This window comes from Nestor notabilis, unplaced genomic scaffold (genome assembly GCF_000696875.1).
Source record: "Nestor notabilis isolate BGI_N333 unplaced genomic scaffold, ASM69687v1 scaffold7857, whole genome shotgun sequence".
Lineage (NCBI taxonomy): Eukaryota > Metazoa > Chordata > Aves > Psittaciformes > Psittacidae > Nestor > Nestor notabilis.
Genome location: NW_009936076.1, coordinates 31,097 through 55,269, shown reverse-complemented (window position 1 = coordinate 55,269; position 24,173 = coordinate 31,097). Strand labels below are relative to the sequence as shown.

Sequence of the window (24,173 nt, the reverse complement as noted above, 5' to 3'; positions counted from 1 at the left end):
GAGAAGGTAGAAAATTCAGGAGTGAAGTTGAGCCTGGTTAAGAAGGGAGGGGCAGGGGGAAAGGTGATTTTAAGATTTGGGGTTTATTTCTCATTACCCTACTCTGATTTGATTGGTAATAAATTAAGGTAATTTCCCCAAGTTGAGTCTGTTTTACCATGACAAAAAAAATCAGCCGTTTTGCTGGGTGATCTCCCTGTCCTTATCTTGACCCACCAGCCTTTCACTGTATTTCTTTTCCCCTGTTCACTTGAGGAAAGGGAGTAATAGAGCAGTTTTGGTGGGCACTTGCTGTCCAGATAGGGTCAACCCACCACAATGCAAAAAACTTGTGGTTATTCAGTACGTTTTTGCTTTCCCAAGTCTATGGATGACAGAAATGAAAGAGAAGAGAGATAAAGGCTTGGCAAGTTTTAAGCTTTCTAAAATTTGTAGCTTGATCATCTGGTCTGTGTCTCAGCTTTGGACTGTAGTGGGGACTGTTGTTCCAGAACTGAAGCACACATTCTACAGCCACATGTTACCAGTCACGCTGCGCTCGCATTGCTCAGCATCCTTCAAGACAGATGAGTGCTATGTAAGAAGACAAAGTAACAGACTTGAGAATTGTCTCACTAACAGAAGGCACTGCAAAGTGACTTAAAAAGTGGCACAGTTTGTCATCTGCTACTGCTTACTGATTTCCAGATAACTGAGTTCAGTTTGCAACCAGAAAGAGCACTGCCTTACACACAACATCCAGTTGTTATGGACCAACTCAGCCTGAGTGCTCAGGCCTTAAAGACAGCTCAGCAATCACCAAGGTCTACAAATTGATAGATTTTTAGCTCCATATGTCATGTCAAATCCCAGATTCTTTTCATCTTCCATACTGTCACTGCTACTTAAGTTCCCATACTCATCATGATCACTGTATAACTCCACTCCCTTCAGCAAGCTTGCTCTGGAGTCACTGAGTGGGTTTTGAGCACATTTAAACCTGCCAGGTGAAAGCAGTAACATACACCATAATTTCTTCACCATCTCTGGAAGTTCACAGTTCTAGACACTACCCTCTTCAGCGCATGTCTCTAGAATCATTGAAATATGAAATCAATTGCTCACCTTTTGATCCAGACTATAGGCTAAGATCCACTCCTCCTGCTTGGGATGGAAAAGCAAGCTCTGAATATAGAAGTTCAGACGGTACTTTTGGTAGGTAGCCCCTTCATCAGAACTGATGAGGATGCTGCTCTCAACCTCTGGATCACTAAGAAGCATGATCTAAATGGAAAAATGGAGAGAAAAGAGTGTTAACTGAAAAGTAAAACTGAACAGCATTTAAAAGTGAGGTTATTACACAGCACTGATTCCTATTAGATGTACTCAGAACATTGTTCAACAGTGTGAACAGCCTGTAGGATTTCCCACATGATTGTGGAGTTTTTTAGTGTTTCATTTCCATTTTATTTGGTGATTTATTTATAGGTTCATTCAGTGATTTTTAAATTTTTTTTTATTTCATTTTTTATCCAGATAAATTCGGAAAGTCCAGCAAGAATGAAGAATGCTATATTGATATCAAGGTTGACTTTAGTTGGATATAGCAACTTCAGACAACCACACCAGGCTTTCCTGATCGCTTTCCAGTCTACCACTTTTCTTCCCAAATGCAGGATACTATCTCCAAAAGTACACAACAAGGCACTCCTGAGATTTCAGGCTTATTCTTTGGCAGCACGGAGAGCTACAAATGAGAGCATCACCTCCCTGGAAACATAGAATGCCTATCTGGATCAGCTGCTGGCATCTGAAAATAGTCTGTGTGCACATGCATAAACATTAATACACAATCTCATATATCATGATCCCAATTTATACAGTTGGAGATCCTCATTCACTCAGCGAACACGTAATTTTCCCCAAACACAGGAAAGTGTATGACCTCAATTTGTTCAGGGAGGAAAACACTTCTGAGCCCCTAATTTTAATTAGAAAATTATTACCAATATTTTAAAATGGGTTGACTCCACATTATCAGATGGCACGCTCTACATAAATGTTATCAAGAAAAATGTTGTGGAAACATTAACACCATCTTATTAACATCTGGAGAAAACGACATCACATTAAAGCAAATGCCAGCACCATAAAATAAAGGCAAACAGTGGGAAATAAATTAGAGCTGTGCTAAACACAGCAGGTTATTGATACAGTAGCTGAAACAATCAGCAGGAAAACAGATCCAGGGACTGTCTTTTTTAGCTAGCTGCAGAATGATCATCTAGCTGATATCCACTGCAGTTTTATTAGACTCGTGTGTTCATGTTAACTTTTCTTATCCTACTTCACAGAGCTCCAACCTCAAGACTATGATAGGGAAACACATTAATTTTGACATAAAAAAAATCAGTTACAAGGAATGGTAAGACCCTCAGTATGTTAGACCTTGATCAAGCAAAAACTTTCAGAGCTTGTTTAATCTTAAGCACCTCATTAACTCCATGAGGTCACTAAAGGGAAGTGAACAGAAGATAAATGGTTTCTGATTCTTTCCATTAAGAAATTAAAAGGGCCTTTAAAACTAGAACTGAACATTGTCCCAGGGTGAAGCCACCTGTACAAATCCACAGCTTGAGCTCAGACCTCCTTCAGCATTCCTCATGTATAAATTTCCTACCAGTCTCATAAAGCAATATCCACTTGTTGCCACAGAAATCCACATTGTTAGTCCTGAAAAAGTGCTCTGGTGCACAGCATGGGAATTGAAAAACAGCCCCACAGGTTACTGCCTCCCTGGGAATTAGTCTTGAGAATAGTTCCTAATGGCTACTACCAAGAAGGAAGCTTTGGTAAGTTTCTTCTTTCTAATCAGATGAAGACGTGTTTCGTTTTGCTCCAAACAAGAAAAGTTTCCCTGGTATTTCAAGATGTTTTTGCTGTCACTGGTGACTTAGACTTCAAAAAGACATTTTGTCCCCCAAGTAGACCTCTATATTCATCTAAAGGATATTGCCTGTGCCAGAAATCTGTAACAGCTTAGTAAAAATTGCTTGATTTCGCAGAATGGAAAAAAGAATGTAAGACTGCCAATATAACAAGACATTCCAGAGAGCTCTTACATTTAAAAGGCAGGATACTTCAGGAATAAAAAGTTTTCCACCTGGTGTCACAGAGAGTTACAGAGCTAATAACCCTGTATATTAAAAGGTCACTGTTAGTGTTCTGCCCTCAGATAAGGAGCACAAGACAACTAACAGTTGCATAGACCTGTTGAGGTACACACGCAAAATATCCTCTCTGCCCTTTCACACATAATCTGCAACACTTCAGTGGACAGTTCAAGAAATGGGTCAGATAAGATGGAACAGGTGATGTTTCCATCAGATGGTTCACAATCCAGGCAATTAGTTCCTCTGGACGTGTAACAGTGGTTGCAAGATCAAATAAGACGACCATCAAGCTAGGAAAATTAAGAGCTAAGGGGAAAGCTGTAAGTCTAACAACTGTTATACCTTGTTGTAAGTGTGATCACATTAGTTGCTCATCCCCCTTCACCCAGTTCTGATATCCACTTTCCATTCTTCAAATGAAGAAAAAAACACAACCAACATCTCTGTTGTCATCCATCCTTGTAGGCAAGGCTGATCCTACAAGGTAGGATGGAAGAAAGCAGGAGGCTCAACCAGAGTGAAGAAACAAAAAGCTACCACCAGTCATGCAGCTAGGACCGATCCAGTTTTGTTACGTGGCAGGAGTGGGAGACCCTGGGCTTTTTATTATTATTACTGCTTGTCTTTTTTCTGCTGGAAGCTATTGAGGGAGGGAAAAACTTTTGGCAGGGGAAGTAGCAGGACATTTGTCAAAGGCCTGAAACCACCACTTCTTATTATGAGGCCAGGGCGAAGGATCTACCCCAGTAGTGATTTAGATTAATCGCTTTTCATAAAGAACCAATAAGCAAACTCCAGTCAGAATGAGCATTTCTGCAGCACCCTGTGTTGCCATTTATAATTGCCATAAGGAATAGCAAAGGAGCACCAGAGAGTTGTCAAATGTAATTTATAGGTTTTTAAGATCTAATCATTTTCTATAATATTAAATTAAATGGCAGCCTTTATTAAAAAGGAAATTACATTTTACCTTGCTACATTCTCAAATATATATATATATGCATACATATAAAAAATATGATTTTCAGTTGCTGCCTTCTCTAGTTTAAGTGGAGAGGGGAGGGGAAGGCAGGATTGATTACTACTAGGGGTAAGTCCTTGAAAATGTACTTGAGATCAGGTGTTTATACTACATAGTTCTTCCTCTCAAGTCTATAGCCCAGTCTCCAAAATTCAGTAGACAATGAATGGCAAGCACCAGACAAAATAAACCAGGCTGAAAAATCAGACTGAACTTCAGGTAACTCCTTAGGAGATTCATGCAGAGGAAGGGAGCTGTCTGGTATGTGATGTGTACTCCTTTAAAGCAGGAGCTCTGGAGAAAATGATGACACATACAAAGGTGTTTTGAATGAACTCCAGTTCAGAACACCAGACACCAGTGGGTGAATTACACAGAAGGGGGATGGTTCAGAGAGGACACCTTTCAAGAGCAACATATACTACAATGTATGGACTGAAATCTTCAGCAGGTGATCAGGAAACGCATCCAGCTCTAAATACTTCAAGGGGATTTATCCCAGGAAATAAGAATCACAGGCTGCCAGCAGAAAGAATGAGGGGAGGTGTCATACCTATACCTGCCATGATGTATTTGGTACACAAACCATAGAAGTAAGTAGCTAAGAGTCACTTATGTTTGTTGGAGAGCATGTAGGACATTTAAAGGAGCTCTGAATAAATGCAGAGAGGAAGGAAAGTGACATCATATCACAGCAAAAATCCACTAAAATGGCATGCCCTTTGATGGGGCTAATATAATAAAAGTTAAGGCAAGATTTGTAACTAAGAATATGAGTTCCTGCTACCCTGATTAGAATTCCAGGTGTCTCTGGGTTAATGCGCGGTTTCCTCAGTATCGGTTTCACTTAGGCTATGTGCACATGGATGAGTCAAGATGGTGACACACTCCTCTTCCCCTGCACCAGGCACAAAGACAACTGTGATCTGGAATATTGAACCACACCAGTAATGTACTAGCACACCTCTCACAGTCACAACACTGCAACATGCCCAGACTACTGGCTTCAAGCTAGAGGTAGCCTGAGCTCATATCAGCTTGAATCTGTCAGGCAGTTATGCCAAAGACTTCCCCTAAAGCTTGGCACTCATTTCTTTTCTCAGTACCTTTCACAGCTCTGCCCCCATGTGAGCAGGCCTGCTTGGCACATCACCACTACCCTTCCACTTCTGCACCCAAGGCACAAGAACAACACTCACCCTCCCATCATATTACTCATATCCTTAGCATCAGATTCAAAAGGTTTTATCACTGCTCTTGCTCCCTGGTTCTGTGTATCCTAGCACAACAAAGATCTGTTTCATACACTGATGAATCTTTTAATAAACTAAATCTGGACAAAAAATGAACCAGGTGCCACATAAAAGACGTTTATTACTGTTCTTTGAATCCTTTTATTTTTTTCTCAACCAATCAACATAAGTTTTCACTGTAAATTACCAAAGTGCATCTCTCTAAATCAGCATGAAGAAGGTTTATAGGTACAATATCTGTAGCAGTAGTACCACTGAGCTACATTAGCAGGAAGCATCCAGTAAATGAATAAAGAAGACAGGTTCAAAACAAATGTCTTTTGTTCCCAGAAACAAGTAGATAGCATTAAACCATTGTGTACTGCTTTCTGATTTTCCTCTTCACTTTAATGTACTTTTCCTAAGTCCTTTTCAGAGGTCCCAGTGACATTCTTATTTGCCTATAGAAAGTACTATTCTAAAAAGAAATAAACAAAGCAGTCAAAAAAAAAAATCCACCTACAAACCACCCAAGCCTCCACAGCTACGAAAGAAACCCAGCTCCTTAGCAAAGTATTAGCAATTTGCTCTGTAGCACTGCATTGTCCTCTTCTGCAATTAAAAAGGTAGTTCTGCCACAAGCACTGCTCCAAAACCAGAAACTTAACGCTTAGTGTTTACAGCTTCAGAGTGATTTCCATACCAAATATGCTCAGCTTGTGTGTGAAACAGCTTTACCATTACTTTTTTTCACCTCCTCCCACTAGACCTTCAACTCAGAAGCACTTTAGGTCCTTCCTGAAACAACTTCAGGTCCTTCCTAAAGCCAAGCTACATATACATCAACAAGGAGAAAACACAAATCTGACTTAAAAAAGAAAAAAAAGCTTGTTTGGTTTTGTTGGGTAAAATGTGTAAAGGATTGTATGGTCCCACAACACCTCAGGAGCTAAGCCTACTTCCCATGTTCCATATTAGCTTTGAGTTTAAAAAGCAAAAAACTTTCAACAATTTATGCTCAAATGTCAATGCAAACAGAGTATTTTTGCTTTCTTTGGGCTTATGATGTCCTTTCCTCCTTTTGAAACTGAAAAACCAAAATCAAATGACATTTAAAGGCTTAAAGATACAAAAATCATTTCCTTCCTTCAAAGCATCAGTATATCACAAGAATGTTCAATATTGCTGAAGCATTTTAAATTAAATGCTTGACCAGCTGAAATGTCTCAGTGGCAAATACTTGGTTACTCATTCCCTTCCCATTCTTTCTCTCTGCTACATCATTACTGCAATTTACTTACGCGGAAGCGTAAAGGATGCCCTTGGAAGTACATACACAACCTTAACCTCTTAGAACACAGCCACACAGTATACCTGAAGCCCCCGTGCGAGTTCAGTTAAAAAACTTCAGTTTAATTAAATCAGCCCAAGCCCCTCTGAGACACAAATGTGTTGGTACCACAAGTAACAGTCTATTTACCAGAAAAAATAATACCCATATAAATCATCATTAAGCTAAAAAATACCTTTGCATGACTTGCACTAGTTTAGAAAGCACATCTTAACTTTACACAGACTCCTACAGAAGATGTTCAGAAATGGCTAGATACCTGCTAACTGCCCAGTAGATACCCTGACTCCTGCAATAATCAGGGGAAAAGGAAGCCAACCTCTGCTTTCCAGTCACCAAGTGTATCAGTCAGAGAGGAAAAAAAATAGGAGATGGCAGTGATAAAAATCTGCTCTAGAGAGAAAGCCCATTTATCTACATACAAGTAAAGCAATCCACCCCATTACTTAGTGATCACCAGCTGTGACAAGAGGGACATCTGCTCCCTGGAAATCCAAACAAGACAGCTGTGAAGAGGACAACAGCTTCCACACAATTACTAATTGTGTCCCAAAAGGCAGTCATCACAACCTCTTGTGTTACAGAGTAGCCCAGATTTCAGGCTCCTAATTTCACATGGCTCAAAAACTTCCTTAATGTTAAGGGTAACTTGTGGGCATCAGTCAAGCAATAAAGGTGCACTGAGCTTTCATGAGAGATAAATTGTCTGGACCTAACCCGTTTCAACTTCTTGTAACTTCACTGCTATTGCCCAAAATTTCACATTAATAACAGATTTAATTAATGAATATAGCACCAGATCACCATCCTTCAGAGCCATAATACTATAATCTTAAAGGATGAAGTGCACTGCACTTACTTTATAAGGGTTTATGAAGCATGTGTTATAAAAGTACCTCAACCATAAGGCTTTTATACCTTGGCATTCACTTCAATACAATCCCATAAAATCCAAGCAATTTTTAAGTGTTAAAGGTGACTTTCACTACTGTATTTATTATTGGATAATGAAAAATGAGTCAGACAGCCATAGAAACTGAACAATGAAATAGAGTTTCCTGGGACTTTTGCATTGGGTCTGCATTATATGTACCGTGATCAAAGAACCAAATAGCTCTCTTAAGACCTTTCAGGCACTTCATGCTAACCTCCCTCCAGAACTTCTTTCCCATCAGAATTTCTCTGTAATTATAAACCAACTTCTACTCTGCAGAATCATATTGCTTGTTACTGAACTGTACAGATGTCAACAGCTGCCTCTGTAAGCCTCCGACTCCTGTGAAGGATCTCCTGCACAGACTCCTCCAGCTGTGCTGGAGACTGCAGCTCTCTACTCCAGTAAGCTGGCTCAAGAAGACAGCATAGATCTCTGACATTAATGTCAAGGGGACCCCATCTGTGGGTTCCCCATCTTTCCAGCATTGAGAAAGAGTGAGAGCACATCATGCTCTTCAGGTTACACGCAAGTTTTACGCCTGTATTACATTTTGTCTTTTGTAAAGGGTACGTGAAAGAAAGTAGTAAACTATAAATTGATATTTATTTTTTTTAACCTAAACCAGCAGGATCTCCTGGTGATACTGCAACACAAAAGGGGACATCACTGTGGTGCTTGTTCATTTTAATGAATATCAAATCCTCTTGAAATACAGTATGTAATTATTCTGCTGTCCCCTACTTACATACATTTGGACAGGCCATCTTCAAAAGTGACATCAAGTTTCATAATGCTTTGTAAGTTGCACCATGACAATATTCCGTGTAGACATCAAGACACTTTTGTCAACCAGAAAAGATGTAAGCATAAACCTGCTGTCCAAACAGCACACACTCCCCACCAGGATCACTGTTAACTTGAAAAGTCCCTCAGCAGAATCCTGGTACTATCAGAAATAAAACTAAGAGTTTTAGCTACAGTCAACCCCAATATGTGCCTTATCTCAACAGAACTTGGAACCAGTTGTTCAAGGGAGTGTAAACCTGGCCTATGAGGATGAATAACCTACTTGCCTGAGATACTAGTGTTACACTCAGATACTAAACATACAGTTGGAATATATAGTCCCAGCATGTGCTACATACAGCTGGCTCAGTCAGGGAAGAGGACATATTTAAGACTACAGCATCTCAGTAATTCTTTCATTTGCTTCTCGTAAAGATTAAAAAGGATGAAGATGCCAGAAATACTCTGGGGAGACTCTGAGATAGAGCAGTTCTCCTGTCTGTAAAATCCATAGGAGATATATTTTACATGATTACTAAAAACACATCAGATGAGGACCAGCACTACCTTGGCTTCTCTAAGGAGATGTGCATCAACCCACCATGCCTGTTTACAGGGAATAACCCTGGCTAATCTTTCTGACCTTTATTGTTTCTCATATCCAATATATCCAGACAACAATTACAACTAATTGCTCAGATCTGTATAAAATTAAAACAGGCTCTTGGCATTGCAGCCATACCCGCCATAAATTGCCATACCAAAACAAAACACTTCACAGAATTCCAAGCTTGCACACCCTATCCCCCTATGGAGAGAGCACTTCATTTAATTACCACCTCCAGCAGCTGCACAAGAGCACAGATGCACCTTGCAGGATGCGCTGAGGATCAGGAGCAAATCAAGGCTAAATTGGATACAGAGCAAGAGCCCCTCAAGGAAAACCACTCTGCCATCCTCCTTGGCAGGTGGGAAATGAAAATGTATCATGGCTGTAAGGCTTCAGCAAAATCAGAGCTAGGAAAACAACTCAGATACTCTCAGGCTGCCACCCTAACCTGCCCACAATGCCAAATCCCAGGCCGGATCCAATTTGCATGCACAGGAGTGGAATAAGCCATCATACTAGACCCAACAAAGCAGAACATCTCATCTTTGTTTTACTGCTAAGCAGGTCAGAACAACATGTCTCCCCACTTTCTCTTGTCTTTTTGGCACTGGACACATGTACTTTTCACTTTTAATTACAAGGCACAGCAAGAATTTGCTTGTTAAGTTTCAGGTGCCAGTGGGGATGGAAGCCATCCAAAAAGCATGTGTTTGACCTGGCAAAGAGTGACTGACTGGCAACAGCCACATGCTTGGTTGTAGAACCTTTTCATTGTCACAGCAAGGCAGAGTTTACCCAAGGTTATTCCATCCCATTTTACTCTTGTTACAGCTACACATTCTCCAGCTCCCCACAGATCATCAGAGCAAAGTTCTCTGCCATAGTAATCCCACCTTCCAGAGGTCACTTCAGTGCTGCATGCTGCTCAGCTATTCTGCCAAAGGCTTTTCCATATCACAGCATGTTCATGCATAGTTCCCCTCTATGAACTGTCAAATAAATTACAAGCACCACCACTTATGGCTGGGTTTGTGTACATCCAGTTTGACCAGCAATTCTATGACTGGGCCTGGACCAGGAGCAGAAGGAGGCCTGGATGGTCACCTTTAGCAACAACCAGTGCTTCCACAGGAAAAGCAGACAACAGATCAGCAGAAGAGAAATGTAAAGCTTCTGATCTATATTATATTATATATATTTTCCTCTGGAGTCTGGTATTTGTGCATAGCACAGTTCTGCAGGATGCCTCTTTACTCTGATCACTGCTACATAGGAAATCCCTAACTGCTGAAACATCTGACATGTTTTGTGGTCACCAGCTTTTTCTAGTGACATAGAACAGCTCTGATCCCAAACTGTGTGCACAGGAAGAGAAAAGCCACATTCACTGTTATAATTATATGTTATTTGAGTAAATGCATGGTTGTGCTATTCTCCAAAGAACTACAAAGTAATTTTCACCATTACTGTAACTTACCATGTAAGCAGAAATAGTTACAGAAAATAATGTTATCAGTAAGGACAGGTTGTGTGCACCACAGCTGCTGGAACTGAGAACACCATTTATATAAAAACATTCCTCTGATTATAGGTCTCACTTGAAAGAACACTTTACATGTGGGAATAACTTTACTCACAGTAGTTGCCCCATTACAGAAAGCAAAGAGGTGTCCATGGATAGTTATGCATGTAGGTAAACTTTTGCAGCCTGTATACAGCAGTCTATTTCATTTGAGGACAGTAGAGTGTTTCATGCCTCTCTAGAAAAATAAAAATTGTATTATGTATCTCTCTTGAGGTCATTAAACCTGAATACAATTCTAAATGCATCATTGCTTCTCCTCTGCTTACACACTTCATTTTTCTGCTTTTTAGTCAGATTGCAGAGAGAAAATAGACAACAGTCAGCTTTATCAATGTTCACATCCAGATGCTAATGATCTATCTCAATTTACTTGTCTAACATCTATTACTCATGTTCCTCACTGTCCCTCATGCACTTCTCTTCACAGCATCCCCCCAGAGGAGGAAGCTGAGGAGGTAGGAGAAGGTTTACCCATTTTCTTGATGGAATGCTGAGGCCCCCAAAATTTAAGTTACTAAATATGATGGCATTGTAGCACTCTGCACAGTAGCATTCAGCTCTAAGCTATCCAATGTGGTTGCAAGCTTCGCATGCTAACTGAGGTGTCATAGATACTAATGTAAAGGAAGGTTCAGGATGTAGGATCAGAATTCACAACTACCTGCTCACTGGCTTTGACATTTTCCATTACATTTGCAAAATTAGCTCCTGGTGATACAGTCCTTGAAGGTTTATTGTAGAAGTCTTGTCTGCAATTACAGACCATGAAGCTGAGCGACTGCCCCAGTGACTCTGAACCACAGCCACTGGGTCCTGTTCCAACAGGGACACTACATACTGCAGTGTCCTGAAGAACTATTGCAAGAGGAAAGGGAATTGGAAGAGGAGACCTTGGAAGGGTTGTTTTACCTGCAGCACAACCCTGACACTTTAGTTTAGGAATCAGTTCTGAGCACAGATGCTGTTTTGTTGCTTTCTTGCAGTCATTTCTGAGGATCACGTTCTCCTGCAGTGGAATGGTTCCAAGGGAGACAAAAGATGCCACATAAGGTTTTTTTGTCTGAAAAAGGACAACCTGACTTGTTGCAAGGGAATTAAAATACCGTGGGACACACCGTAAAAGCCAGCACCGATCTCTCCTCAGACAGAGACATAAGGACTGGGCTAAGCATTGATTCCTCAGATTTATAAGAAAATTACAGTCTGAGTTTCCTCTAACTATATCTGTGCACCACCTAGAAAACCCCTATCATCACTTTCAGAGTTCAGCAACATCTGTCTGGGAAAAAGGGATTTTGGGACAGATACAGTCAAGGGCTTTAAGCACTCTGAGACTTGCTGGAATATTTCAGCCCAGATAAGCTCAATTCACTCAATGAGTAATGCTGAATTTCTCTATTCTTCACTTTGGAAAAGAATGAAATAAACAGGCATTTTGCCGCAGACTAGTGGGTTTGGGGTTGGTAGGGGAGGGTTGTCCTAAAAGAAGAATAACTGTCCTGGTGAACTAACTTTTACCAGTAAAGATCAAGGTCCTCAAAAGGACCCACCTACCCCCTTTGCAAGAGCTGATCTCCACCCATGCTATTATTTTTCCTCCTTTTTAATAACAAGACACGCTAACTCGTTATTGATTGATTATCCTGCTGCCTGTGAAGCACCATTCCCCTCCTCGTTAAATCAAAACTACCTCATTTTTCATACTTCATAAATTAATATATTATTGGAGCTGCAGCAGTAAAAGATATGGCCATGTTTCATAGAGAGGTGGGGAAGGTGGAGAAAGGAAGGAAGTCTCATAAACCTGCCCTACAACAGGATCCACTGCTGTGTCTGCCCTGCTGACAGGCTGGGTGCTAAGCACAGGCAGCCCTTTACAAGGTGATGCATCCTGACAGCCCCTCTTTGTCCCTGTAACTACAGCACTGCACTCTGAAAGCTCACACTGGTCTACTCTGCCCAATTCATTAGAAGCAATGGCCATGCTAAGTGACAACATTGCAGCTTTATTTTAGTGGGTATTATAACTTTGATGTGTCTTTTAACACTTGCTGGCTAAATTAGAGCAAACTGCTTCTTTATTAAATACTGACAGCCAGCTCTGGGAAGTCTACATCTAAATGCGGATGTGACCTTTCTAGTTTTACCCCATTGCTTCTCTTTATGACCTGATGCCATCCCTAAGGCTCTGTAGAGCCCTTACTCTAGCAACACAAGGTGAAGCAGGCAGAGAGAGCAACAGGAGAGATGGACTGACATTTAGAAAGCCAGAAAAGGCAGCCTTGTCATAGATGTGCGTCAGTATCCTGCCAAGCCAATTCTTACCTGTTAACTGGCCTTTCTTCTCCAAACATTATTTGCAAGTCCTATAAACAAAGTTGAGGTATTGGCTTGGGCTCTTCCTATCTTTCCATCTCGCAATAGGAATGTCCAGCCATTCCCATGCAGTGATACCTTCCTCAACCAATTTTAGGGGGGTTTTAGGATGATGGGGCTGAGAGTTGTATGTTTAAACTGGTAGGTACTTACATTTGCCATCCACAAACAATGCCAGACAAACACGGCTCACCCATTCAGTTCTTGTACACAAATCAACCTCAGAGAAGTGTGCATAGTAAGTCAGCCAAGCCCAAAGGGTTTGAATTCTGGTTTGCCTCGTCCTAAAATACATGCCTGCTCCCATTCAGGAGGCCATTTTTTTCCCAAAGCCTCAGGCAGCATCTAAGGAGGGATTTTAGGATCAAAGTTCCGGTCCCTGGTGGATGAATGACACTGCAAGTGTCTGACTGCTTTTTACTTATTTTACTTATACAACTTGTGTCCAGTGCTTACTTTTATCAACCAGGCTTGCAATATCTGTGAAGGCTAAAATAACATTTCTATAACAAAACATTCATAAAGCCAACTGAGACAGCCCTCATTTTATTCCCTATCTTTATTAATTAAATCCTGCATTAGGTTTCTATTCACTTTAAACACTTACCTCAGCACTAATCAAACACAAACTGTGTTCAGAAACCTGTGACAAATGCAAGTAAAAGCTCTTGGAATGGGTAAGTACAAAGACATGAAATGCAGATGCATAAAGGCACACACAGGCAACTCTAATCTGAAGTTTCATAATAGATGAAGGGGTAGATGAAGGGGTTTTTTTCTTCATAAACACTGAAACAATGGCTTTCAATGTAGCATCTTTAGGACAGATATAGACAGAAATAGGTAGCAATCTCTCTTCTAACCCTTTACCCTCCACTCCCATTAGGTAATGCCATATGTGAAGATTTTGTTAATAATCTCAATTCTGTTTATTTTTAGAAACAGCTGAAGAGCAGTGGGTGAGGTTCAGTGGGGTTTGGGGTTTTTTGTTTGGTTGAGGTTTTTTAATGCATCTGCTTTTTCAGAGAATTAACTGAAAAAGCCCCACGTATCTCCAGTTTTCATGTTCATGCATACCAAAGGACAGCCTTCCCTAGAGTACAACAGTCAGATTGTCCCTGTTTAAGAAAAACTTCCACTGGGTGGACCTTGAGGAAATCATCCTTTTTTCATCAGTAAGTGAAGAAAAATATTACTTCTTCATTCATATTTTATTCTTCTATTTAAATTGAGAGTTCTGGAGACTGACAGCAACTGTCCCTAAAGTGTATTTCCAATACATTGCAATGTTAACCAGATCGCAGTCACATTTGTACAATCCACTGGTATAAGCAGAGCAGACAAATCTCCTCTGCTCAGGTAACCCAGATGCTGTGTTTCAGAGCTACAGCCTCTCCTTTACAGCAGCAGGCAGGTTCTGCCCACATAGATTCTGGACTGGGTGACTTTTGGAGTGAGGCTCAATGGTTCCAGAGAAAAGGTGCACGAAGAAATGACTACAGCTGCATTTGCAGCTCAGGTAATTTAGGCCCTGTTAATGGCAGCTGCAAAACCAAGTGTTAGTATTTCATGGAGCTGAAGGGAAAGATTAGGGATAAAAGACTGTAGAAACAACTAGTTCTATCACTCCTGCCCTGTGGCTCTAACTCAGCCCTGTTTCCTTTGTGTTATAAATATGGTCTCTGAGATCACATCAGCAAGTGCCAGTTTGCAGCACATGCTGTTTATCACAGTGTCAGCATAATAAGGAAAAAGGGTCCAAAGAAACCTTCCATCTGCCAAATGGCTTTAGGATACTTCAGAGCTTAGTTCCTCACCAATAGTTTGGATGCAATCTTCGGGAAAAGCAGCAGATGACTAATGGGAGCTGTGGCAAAGAATGGCAGCTTAGTTCAGGCTGGGTTAGCAAGCATCAGGTGCATGCTGCAACCTCTGCCTCATCAGCTGACCACACATTTGATGAGCAAGGAGAAAGCAAAATGCTGTGGAATTCCCTTTGGGATCAAATGAACTAAGAAACGAAGGCAAAACTAATTCAGTTTGGACCATGGTTCTGCCCTGAGGCTCCAAACACAGCTGAGAAATTCCCTTTGGAGATACACAAGGCCAGGACAGGGTTTGCTCTTAGTTACTCTCCAAGTAAGTAAGAAGAAATAAAGAGGAGGTCAAAATGACTTGTGCTCATTTAGGATCTCCAGCTTCTGTAAGAGAAGGTGTCACCCCAATGTGCTAGCTAGTTTGCAGTCAGGTAGATGCATTCCTCTGCAATTTCAATATTTCAGTCACAATTAACTTCTTCCTTCATTAACCTGAACTGCAACGCAGCATTACTCTCTGCCAGCTCATAAACAGTTGCTGCGCTTCATATCCAAGAAGCTGCACAGAAACAAACAAACCTAATTAGATTTAGCTTTCAGAGCTTCTGACTTTCCAAATACCTCTGAATGCTTCTCATTTTGATGGGCCACATTCAGAGGCATGACTAAGTTTGGGAGGTGTGGCATTGCCATTGTCTTTTATAGCTTCAGTGATTTGGATAGCCCGTCCATTTTGACCGTATGACGACTGGGAAAATAGTCTGCAAAACCATTTTCTCAAAGCTCTTTAACTGAGCACTGTAAGTTTATTTCTCCTTTATGCTGTCTGCAACTACTGTTCAAATCACTTAGCTACAAAGTCTGTCTATGAATAAAATCTCTCTCTTTCAGATCTGGTATCAGGGAAAAATGGGGAGAACCCTCATTTCAGTCACTGCACTTCGGTGATATTTCTGTGCAGACAGCTACCATAAAAGACTACAGACCTTTTAATTCTTCACGTTATCACCTACAACAACAATGGTAACAGCGCAAGAGAAAAGCTAAAGATGACTGCATCAAATTGAATTGCAAACCAAATTCATGAAGGAAGGTACTTCCAGGACATCAGAACTGTCACCCCAGATCTTAAATGCAATCAGGACCTCTCGTTTATCCACATCTCATCTGAGCAATCCTATATACAGGCAAATGCTTTTTGTTTTGATTTTGCCAGAGTTGTCATTCTGTTCCTTTTTCCTCTCCTCTTTGTCTGTTACATGCTTTTTGACTCCATCCTCTCAACCTCCCCAGGATTCCCAAGGGTACAGATAAAAGTTTCACAGTGAAAACCGGGTTTTGAACTAAACACCACCTTCACCAAGAATATGCACTTTTCACAGAACATTTCATGGAGAAAAGTAATACATGAAATCTGTGGTTCAAGAATTCCTTGAGATTCAAAATGGCACCTCAGTGCCTGAAAGGAGCAGTTCTTCAGATATAAGGGACTTCCGTTCTCATCTTCTTTTGTACCCTTTGGATTGGCTTTGCATATTTCTGGGAGGCATCAATTCTAAAATGAATTCTGACACTTACCACCAAGAAGAAAGCAAATGTTTTTGGGAGGATCTTACCCAGACAACCAACCCATGCTAGAAAACAGACTCGCAGCACTTCAGCTCCAAACAGCGCTATTTTGAAGTGCAGGCAGTCAAAGAATCACAGGCTTTGTGTGTGTGTGTGTGTGTGGAAATTATCCAATTTTCTAACAGAAAGTTTTCAACAACCTAAGAGAAAAGGAAATATTGGGATAGAAAGAAAATGGTAATTTAAAAAGTCAAGAAAAATGTTCTTATTAAAATAGAAGAGACTACTTCCCTTAGCGCTTTGGAAGAAAGAAACAATTCTAATTCCCAGACTGCTGTGAAAATCTGCCTCCAGTGCAATGTAACTAACGCCCAAAATACAGCATTAAATTAAAGGTCAGCAGGGAACTGAGATCTCTGCCCAGTGGAGAGTAAGCAGCCTTTTGTCACATCCCTAAAGACAGAGAAGAGGTTATAAGGTAGAAAAGCCAAAGCTATGCTTTTTGCAAGCCTCAGCTTTTCAGAGCACTCAACCATCTGCCCCTAAGTCCCATTCACCTGTAAGGAAGGCGTGTTGCTAAACAAATATGATAGTTTCTCCTTTCTTAAGTTCACCACAGAATTATTAGGCTTGTTGCAAAACTATGTTTGAACAGGGTAAAGCAGATGCTTCTTATGTGGTCTCTCAGGCAAACAACCATGTGGGCAGGTGCACTGAAGGGGAATATGTGCCCTGGAATACACTCTGCCTATTAGACCATCTTCATGGTGATAAGAAGTGTCAAAACTGCAGGCACTTGACTTCTCACTAGGGCTCAAACCAGTAACTCTTAAGAAAGCCATAGCCCCCAGGACACTGCGAGGTCTAATGATAACCTGGAAATTCATAGTATTAATGAGAACTCAATGCAGATTTTCCTGATCCAAATACAAGTCCCTAGAGTGCAAGTGAAAGAAGAAACAGCCCAAGCATCTTCAGGAAAGCGGATACAAGTCTGGCAGTTTCAGCCCCCAGCACCAGAGGCTGTAGGCACAGTTGTGAAATGTTGTGAAACCCGGGGCTGCTTAGGAGAAACCCTCCTGCTCAGGAGAAGGAAATTAGTAATGCAACTGGTCCACAGGAAGAGGAAAGAGTCCTGGCTCATGGCAGGAAGCATTTTGGCTTAGGTGAAGCCAGAGGCTACAGGTTCACAATGGGCTGCAGCCTACCTGCCTGTTTCCATATGCTGGCACTCCAGGGTGGATTCATTTCAAATGAAGGGTGCTCTCAGATCACCAAGCTGGCCCTGACCACTAGCAGTGAGAGGCAAGAGGAGTCATAACTGAGAAAAAGTATTCTCAGCATCTTCCTTTGGTATTTGCCTGTTGTTATACTCATTTATTTATGAATACAAACCCTCAAATTACACAACAATAAAGCATGTTTTACAAATGGTTTCTTGTGGTTTCTAGGAAATGGACATCACTATCTCAGCTCCAAAACCAGACATCAGCAGATTGGGCCAGCAGCCTCTGCCCAGCACCATGTGGGGACACAGCCAAAGCCACCTCAGTTCAGTCTTAGCCATGCAGCTTGGTCCCTTGTTTAACTCTGTACATGCAGAGGGTTGATATCTCCCAGCTGCAATGTGTAAAAACAATGAACACCTAGAGATTAAATCTGGCCTCTAAGTGCCAAACTCCAGCACCTCAAGAGGTGCCCAAGAAGAACGGGGGCTGTCCGGGTTTTATCACCATGTAACAACAGAGATTGTCTTTCTTCACCTCTTCCTATTTCAGCTGCTTCTTCCCTCTTTGGTCACAAAGACATGACCTCTCCAAGGTGATTTTACCCACTGATAAACCCTAGTAATTGATGTGTTTCACTGAGGAGCAAAGGGCAGAACTGAGGGACCAGCTGCTTCCAGTATGCTCCAGCGTTTCGTAGTCTGCTGTGTCAGGAAAGACATTTCAGTACTCAACAAGACACCAAATACAGACGGGGTAATATCCAGCACCCTGCTGCGGCTCTCCAGCTAGGGATGGGAGACACACACAGGAGCAGCTTAGAAGAAACCCTAAAGAGAACATGAAACTAATAAAATTGATGAGATACATAACCCAAATTAAACAAGCTTAAAAGAGGAAGGCCAGTGGTACATGAAGCTAAGCATGGACTTGCTTTTTGCTATCAATGTTACATAGCAGATGCTCAAACACTAACTTTGTTGGGAGCAGAATAAAACCCAAAAAGAATTAAATACTTCCAGACCTAAAGAGCCATTAGGCCATTAGGACTTCCACACATAATGTGTTCCAGAATTTCACCAAATCATTCCTGCATTAAGCTTAATTTTTCTTCCAGAAAGGAATCCAGTTTGTAAGAAAAGGGTGTTGGAGTGCCGTAAGTCAGGAGGGTAAGATGTGCAAGAGGTGTGAGCTTTCGTGGGACAAAGAGAGAAGGGGAATGGTGGGGGTGCCCAGACCATGAGTTGTAGCCATGCACATCCAGCTGTGCATTTTAGCTTTGGCCTTGTCCCCCATAATGCAATAAGAGATGTTGGTATTGAGAAATCAGTGTCCAGCTGTGACCTGACAGCACTAAGCAAAGAACAACAGCAGAAGCTGCCAAAAAACTTACAATATTCCCACCAAAATTCTGCAAAAAAGAAATCAGAAACAAAAAGCCTTTCTTTTAAAAGAAGAAAGAAAAAAAACCCCAAGCATTTAAATCCTCTTGTTTCATAACTTAGCCAAGGGTTACGCCACAATTCAGGTAAATTATATTTATATAACTGGCATTTGGCTGAATGCATAATTCTTATTTAACAGCTGAAGAGAGGCATTTTGGGTCTTCAAAGAAATCTGACAGGTAATTCCCACTGTACTTCAGCAGGGTAGCTGAGAGGTAATTATCCTTCTCACTAGTAAATCAATTAGGAGTGAATGTATGGAAAGCTTTTCTCCTCCTCCAAGTAACTGCTAATCCTCTAAGCACTAATGAGCAGACAGGGTTAGCAACAGTGTGTAAGCCTATCAAAAATCGACAGGAGCTGTGAGGCATGCAGGGTCCGATCAGCACCTGGGAGCTAATGCCTCAGGAGAAAATATCTTGCTTAGAAAGGGCCTGCATGATCCACTGTGTGTGCACAGGCCCTGTGCACATCTGTTCTTTTGGTGTCTCCCTCCTCGTTTATTGCCTCAAAGACCAATTTTCGAGGATTGCAAAAGATCACTGCATTATGTTCAATTAGCCAGCACTTGTGCTGTTAGAGGTGAAAAACAAGGGATCATAGAATCATAGAATAGTTTCAGTGGGAAGGGACCTTAAAGCTCATCCAGTTACAACTCCCTGCCATGGGCAGGGACACCTTCCACTAGGGCAGGTTGCTCCAAGCCCCTGTGTCCAACCTGGCCTTGAACACTGCCAGGGATGGGGCAGCCACAGCTTCTCTGGACACCCTGTGCCAGTGTCTCACCACCCTCACAGGGAAGAATTTATTCCCAATATCTAACCTGAGTCTACCCTTTTATCAGGTTAAGGCTGTTCCTGTCCTGTCACTACATGTCCTTGTAAAAAGCCCTCTCCAGATTTCTTATAGGCCCCTTTCTAGGTACTGGGAGGCTGCTATAAGGTCTCTGAGGATCCACCTACTGCTTAGTGATTCATTATTGGTGGTTGTCCTCAGGATGTCAGCAAAACCAAGCTGCTTACTCTGCAGACCACTATAACAATATTCACCCAGAGAGACTTGGGAGAAGATGATAATGCAAGCGCATTTTTTGCAGTGCACAGCCTCGTAAATCTGTAAGGGTTGCGTGGACAGTAAACCTGAAATTTAATGTGACAAATCCCAGATTCTCCAATCCAGTGACACTGTCTCTGGGCATTTTTCAAATGGTGCATTGATGTTTGGAATTACTTTGATGGTCAACAAAGCAGAGTCAGCTCTAGGTTCAGATAAACCAGCTGTTTATAACCATGCACAATATCAGTGCCCACATATTTAATAGAGATAGAAAGAATAGAAACAAGTTGTTCCCACAGCAGCCAGCACTTAAGATGGTTTTCTATATATTTTTTTTTTCCTTACAGCTCATCTACCCATTTCAAAAGATTTTTCGCAAGGGAGAAGAGGGAAGACAAACAAATAGGTCCAGAAATAATTTCTTTAAGACATAAGACCAGAAAAAAAGTTCAAAATTGTCATATGAAATAGAAAGCAGCAGGTAAAGACAGGTCTGCATGCCACTATATTATGAAATGTAGGTGTTATTAATAAAGAGAGAGAAAAGTCTGCTAATTTGTAAGCTCGATAGCTTGAGAAATTGCTAGAAAATAATGGTATGTGCTAGTACTCTGATTTATGAGGGAGACTTTACACCAGTGACGTAGGATTTGTAACTGAGCATATTGCCTCTGATTTTGGGTGGGCAGAGTTGCTTTGGAAACAGAATGAAGAAGAATTAACTCTTCAGTGCCTACAATATTGGATATGGGAGGGGTGCAAGGCCAGGAGAGCTCATTGCAAAACATCTTCATTCCGTTTTGCTCAGGAAAAAAAGAAGTCAAGTTATTTGTCACAATAATTCAGCTTCTGCATCAGAAAAAATACAAGCCGACCCTTACCTACTGCATTCTTCCTCTCATCCAAACATACACGTATTGCTGCTGATAGTAATGAGAGCTATGACTGCCTTAAGGTTGCATACACTGAAATAAACATCAATCCCAACACTTCTGTAGACTGACCAGTGGTGGAAAACACAATACTAGTAAAAAGAACAGCACAAGTAGCGAAACACTAGTTTGGAAACCTATGGATGGAGACAGGAGATGGGCAGTTTGGAAGTGATCAAGCCAAATGAGCTGCACCCCATCCAAACACAACTCCACTGCCAGCAATTGGATATGAGCTGCAGCCCTCCCACGTTGATTTGTGTGGGTAGCTGAAAGCATCTCTGTCCCAGTACCTCCCTTGAATCAACACAGGCAGTAATTTTAAACCAAAAAGGCACTGAATAGTAACTCCTGGGCTGTGTTCTGTGAGCCAGCTGCAGCCCTAATTGCATCATGTGGGAAGCATGAGCAAGGGGTTTGAAAGCTATGACCTCATCTTCTCTCCTACACATTCAAATCAAATTGTAGGTCTCCCACCCACTCTCCCAGGCATATTCTGCTTGCAGCCCCCTTACATGATGCAACCAATGAAAATGTCATTTACATCTTTACCTCCAGCTTCTAGCTAGGAAAAGCATAAAGGGGAAAAGAGTCAAATGCAGAAATAAATGCCTTTTACACAGCATTCAAATAATAAGGAGACAGAAAAGACAGGGAGAGGTGTATTAGCCAAAGCCAGTATAAGCAAGAGCCCCAGAAATATTTGTGTGAGTTCAGCTTCTTTAAGGTTATAACAGTCAGAAGCAAATAAAAACAACCTTTTTATTTCTCTTAACACATTCAGCAGAAGAGTAAGTGCTCCATCCCCATCACAAATAAAATAGGCATAGTTCTACTGGATTCCATGGAATTGCAGTAGTGCAACTTGGCAAATTCAAGTCCTTATGAATTACTAACGGATTTCACTTCAGGATCACAATTCCTCTCAGAACGAACAAAATGCTGTAATTTTGTTTCTATAGCTACCAGCTTGATAGCTCTCCCTTACCTTCCTCTTGTTAGTGGGACTGACATAAAGGTAGCTCAGCACAGTCTTCAGGCCTACTTTGTCATTTAGCTTTTCATAGGTAGTGCCATAGTCTGTTGACCTGGAGAAAAGAGAAGACAAAAAGAATTTATGTGGTTATTAAAGCTCAGAGAAAGGAAATTACTGTGTGAACAGATGCTCAAAGTTACATCTTAGCACTACTACCCTTAAAACTCAAGTTTTTTGTTTCATTCGGGGTGGCCCACAGAAAAGAGAACTTGAGTCCTTTGAGGCAGGGTCTGTGCATCAGTTGATCCTATGTACCTGGGAAGCTGTGGTGCACCCGTGAAAGGGCAGGCTCTACTCTCATATGCCAGTGTGGGACTGCAAATGGTATCTACACAAGAGGACTCTGATCTCAGCAGCACCCTTAGCACACATTCTTTTTTCAGACAAATCCAACAGAAGAATCCAAATCCATCAACAACAGTTTAAGTAGGCTCATTTTTGACTTGGAGATGGGGATCCAAATGTGGCTCAGAATTGTAACAGCTGAACTCCTGTCTAGATAAAAATGTGCCTAAACTGGCAACGCGAGTCCTCAGTCACCCCCATCCTACTTTGTGCCAGGCATTTAATTTTTCTGAGTTACCAAGACAGATTCAGGCCCTTACACTAGCAAATCCCACCCGGAGGAGCAGATGATCTGGGGGTGGCATTACCCATTCGTGACTGGGGAAAAGGGCTGCTTCGTCACAGAGGGTTTTCTTGTAGCTTCCTCCTCCTCATTTGTGGGCATGATTGAAACCTCACTTTGCCCTGCTTGTTTTTCTGCTGTTTTCGTACTCTGCTTTTCCTAACAAACAAGATTTTTTTCTACCAGAACATATCTACAGCCACCTAGTACAGGATCCCACACGTGAAGAGTAGTCAGCACCAGCTTGCTTTAGGTGGGGTGTTACAATCTGAATTAAAAGCCCACCCACCCCATCCAAACAGTGGGGAGAGCTTAGCTCCTGACCCTACACACCTTCCATCATACGGACAGAGCAAACACAATCCTTATTGGGTAGACAAGGAAAGCCCTTCACAGCAGGCCCACCTGGACCTACCTATGATTTTATTAAGATAAGAATTCATGGCTTCTGCCCTCCTCTCTAAACACACTTTTTACTAAACAGAAGATTAAAGAACATGTAGCAGTTCAGTGGCTTTCCTAGTAACTAGCTCCACCAATTTTCTGATTTTCTAACTTCAGAAAGCCTCCAGCATTTGCAGCTTTGTGGTTCTGCTAAGAGCAATCCTCTGCTCCTTGTCTGTCTGGCAGAGAAATGGCCCAAGTCACCCTTCTGGCATCAGCGTCACACAGTACCACTGCGCCCAGTGTCTTAAGGCTCCCACTCAAGTGGTTTCCCTGCTGCTAGTGGAGTCCAGAATAACACCAAAAAACCCCAAACATGCTGCTAAACCAGACAGCTCGTTTCAGGTTTCTGAGTAGTAGGACCCACAAAGTCAAAAGCTTGTTTTATCACTGTTGTGGCTCCAACATATTTGCTTCTGTGCATCCTTCAAGCAGAATTCCTAAATGCTTTGCAAGCTGGTTCTTTCATTAAATGGGTTGAACCAACCTTTCTCCTTTGAACACTCAGCAGTTAGGGGTGCTTCAAGTCTTAAGTAACTTCCTTGTGTTCTGGTTTAGCTCTTTAATACTAATACTAGCTCTGCTTACAGTTAAGTATTGATACTCACTGGGCTTCACAAAGACATCCCAAAGGGTATTACAATGTACTGCATTTACACAGCACTTTCCCACCCAAAGAATCTGAAGCTCTTGTCTTGCTAGGTGACTATTCCATACAAAAAACCTAGCAGCTCTCCCCCTCCAGCCAAGCTTGAACAGTTCAATTAATAAAACTGAATAATCCAGGCCAATTAATTCCACTACATGAGGCTGCCTATACATGCAAATTAACAGGTGAGGAATCCTCAAGTAACACTAAGCTCTCAGCAGAGGGTAAGACACAGAGGGCATGCACTGAGATACTTCTTCGATCTCACCCTTCCAACAGCACTAAAGCTCCAAACAAGCCACATTGATGACTACACATGTA

General features: G+C 41.5%; 1 protein-coding gene across 1 annotated transcript in view; it reads right to left on the bottom strand.

Moving 5' to 3' along the window:
• SORCS3 (sortilin-related VPS10 domain containing receptor 3) overlaps positions 1-22,861 on the bottom strand; it is a 159,327-nt gene extending 136,466 nt beyond the window's left edge. Inside the window, exons 1-3 of the mRNA XM_010018164.1 lie at positions 22,785-22,861; positions 22,084-22,183; positions 1,105-1,263 (exon numbers count right to left, since the gene is read on the bottom strand). Coding sequence (XP_010016466.1) covers positions 1,105-1,263; positions 22,084-22,183; positions 22,785-22,861 — 336 coding nt within the window. The remainder of the gene's footprint in view (positions 1-1,104; positions 1,264-22,083; positions 22,184-22,784) is intronic.
• Between the last annotated feature and the right edge of the window lie 1,312 nt (positions 22,862-24,173).